Source organism: Limulus polyphemus, unplaced genomic scaffold (genome assembly GCF_000517525.1).
Source record: "Limulus polyphemus unplaced genomic scaffold, Limulus_polyphemus-2.1.2 Scaffold4484, whole genome shotgun sequence".
Lineage (NCBI taxonomy): Eukaryota > Metazoa > Arthropoda > Merostomata > Xiphosura > Limulidae > Limulus > Limulus polyphemus.
Genome location: NW_013670094.1, coordinates 11,831 through 14,586, shown reverse-complemented (window position 1 = coordinate 14,586; position 2,756 = coordinate 11,831). Strand labels below are relative to the sequence as shown.

At 33.4% G+C, this 2,756-nt stretch overlaps 1 protein-coding gene across 1 annotated transcript in view; it reads left to right on the top strand.

The window, feature by feature from the left end:
* LOC106471231 (DNA damage-regulated autophagy modulator protein 2-like) overlaps positions 1-2,178 on the top strand; it is a 35,112-nt gene extending 32,934 nt beyond the window's left edge. Inside the window, exon 8 of the mRNA XM_013931822.2 lies at positions 325-2,178. Coding sequence (XP_013787276.1) covers positions 325-495 — 171 coding nt within the window. The 3' untranslated portion in view covers positions 496-2,178. The remainder of the gene's footprint in view (positions 1-324) is intronic.
* Positions 2,179-2,756: the final 578 nt, after the last annotated feature.

Genomic DNA, 2,756 nt, shown 5'->3' with positions numbered 1-2,756 from the left:
AATGGAAGGGTAAGTTGTATATAGGAGGAATGGAAGGGTAAGTTGTATATAGGAGGAATAGCAGTTTTAATTTTTTCTATAAACAATTGAAATATATCTTGTATAACTTTCAAGGAACCTTTGAAGAAATGTATTGGAAGCAGAATACAGCATTTCTGTATTGTATTTCTTTTATGTAGCATGTACTTTATTAATTTTAAAAGCCACATCATATTAGATTTAGTGAAAAAATTGCATATTGCTCTAACACTGCATTTGTGCCTAAAATAGAAGAAATACAAAATTCAGATTGAAACTGAAGCTGATGTCTTTTATTAATTTCAGGTTATTTTTCTCACGGAAGAAACAGGAATGTCTTCAACCAGTGACATTTATCACAGCGAAGATAATTTAGAGGTTGCTTTCCCACAGAGCCATGGAAGCATGGGGTCTGTCGCAACGGAAACAGTAAACAGTATCAACTCTGTCACCACAGAAGCCATTATCCATCGATGAAACAGTCCTTACCATTAACTAGTTATGGGTTGGCAGTTATCATTACTATATATATTTGTAACTTGCTGAAGTGACATACCATTCTTAACTCTAAAACATTGTACCACATGTTTATATCATGTATACATTTGTCTTGGAAAAAGAAGAGGGTGTGAAACATCCAGTGAGATCACACGTTCTTGCTTGAAGTGTTGTGATTTCTGATCTTGTTAAATTTGCGCATTGCTTTTATCTCAAACTCTGTCATTGGTACAGTACACATTCTAACATATTTAGTAGGAAAACTGGTGTTATTGTATAGCCTGATTTATATCTTGACCATGTTGATCTGATTACACATAATAGCATCAACTGTCCTTATAATCAGCCATTCTTAATGTTTTTCAGGCAGTTTCTTACATAAATATATTTCATGAGAAAACTTAAAACTGAGCAATACCAATTTGTTTCTAAACTTCCCAGCCAGCTGTAAGATAGTTAAATAGATTTTCTCACTGTAAGTCATCATTATAGTAACTCCTTGTCATTTAGTTCTGTCCTTCCTGGAAGTATTTTACAAAATAGTATTAAAAGCCTTCTCGAAAAGTGGCGTGTAATTAAAGTCCTTGGCTCTCACAGACTATGATTAACACTGATGCAGATCAGATAATCCTTTTGTTATTTTTTAAAATTGTTTCTTTGCTGCAACTACAAGTATGCTGCGAAGTACTTTGAAGTCTGTTGTTGTTGTTGTGTTGTTAATTTTGTGTAAGTCTTGACGAAACCAGTTGTAGTGTAAAAATGTGCTTAGAGATATTTTAGTTCTCACTAACTTTTCTTCTATCAAAACATTTGTTTTTAGTAAACTTAGATTTGGGGAAGTAAATTTCTTCCTCGGTCAATGAATATGAGTTATTGGGCTTTTGGTGGTGTTCAATTAATATTGATGGAAGAGAGAGTTGTTCTCAAGCTGTCTTACCAAAGCCATAATTTAAAGATGATTGTTTGAGTGTTGAAATTAAATACTCATGTTCTCAAATACCTTGGGCCTTATTTTACTTTTTGGGTCACTGATGTTAAAATATAGTTTATATTCTTCTATTATCAAGGCCAAATTCTGATGGTGTTTTGGGCACTGATATGAAATAAATCACCTTCTTAAGTTCTCATTTGCTGAATCTCAATGTTTTTTGAATCAGTGATTATAAATGACTGAATCCATTGACATAAAGAATCAAAATCCAGTACTAATGGTGTTAGGGTCACTAACAGTACACAACTGAAACCGTGATATAGAGATATCAAGACCCAATACTAATAGTGCTTGGATCACTGATGATACAGAACTAAATCCATGACATAAAGGTATAAAGACCCAATACTAATAGTGCTTGGATCACTGATGATACAGGACTGAATCCATGATTTAACTCAAGGGCCGATTATAATGGTATACGAGTCACTGATGATAGTGGACCAAATCTGTGGCATATAAAGCTATCAAGACCCAGTTCTGACAGTGTTTTATCACATAATGCCAGACTGAGTTTGGAACACTAACTTGAGATAGGCCAGTAACAGATAAGTGTGGGATGTAAAGGATTCAGCTTTATATTTAATATATGATTAAAGAATTAAAGAGCTGGCCATTGCTTATGGTATTGTTTTGTTTAGATACATATTGTGTGATGTACTCGACCTGGTCTGTCATTGCTCAGCAATGTTATATTTGATACTCATAAATGTTTGAGAGGACAAAAAGGGTGAGAAACACTGAATATGGATATATATATATATACACACACACATGTACATATTTCTGGCTGTAATCCAATTGTCTATCATTTGTATGGTGCTGATATTAATGTAACATTCACTTGGATGTTTGCCTCAGCAATGGTGTAAAAATCTTTGTAATATTGTGTAATAATCCCTCATTATAGCCCATCAGTTCTGTTACTATTGCATTTCAGCTAATGTAAAAAACACCATGCACGATACTATTTGTGTTGTATTTGTAGCATGCTCTACGATCTATCTTGGATTTAAGTTTGTTTACATCGGTACACTTTTGAACAAATCATACTTGAGAAAAGGGTTAACTAATCTCTGTGTCTTATCCTTTGTGATGGCCACTCACATAACTTATTTTTAACGGTAACTCTCTTTTTAAGCTCGGTAATAAATACTGAAATAATTAGTCTAAAAATGTGTTTGAGTTTGCTAACCCTTATCAGTCTAGTGAATTTCCTGTTGATTGATGGCAGAAGAACAAGTCATAT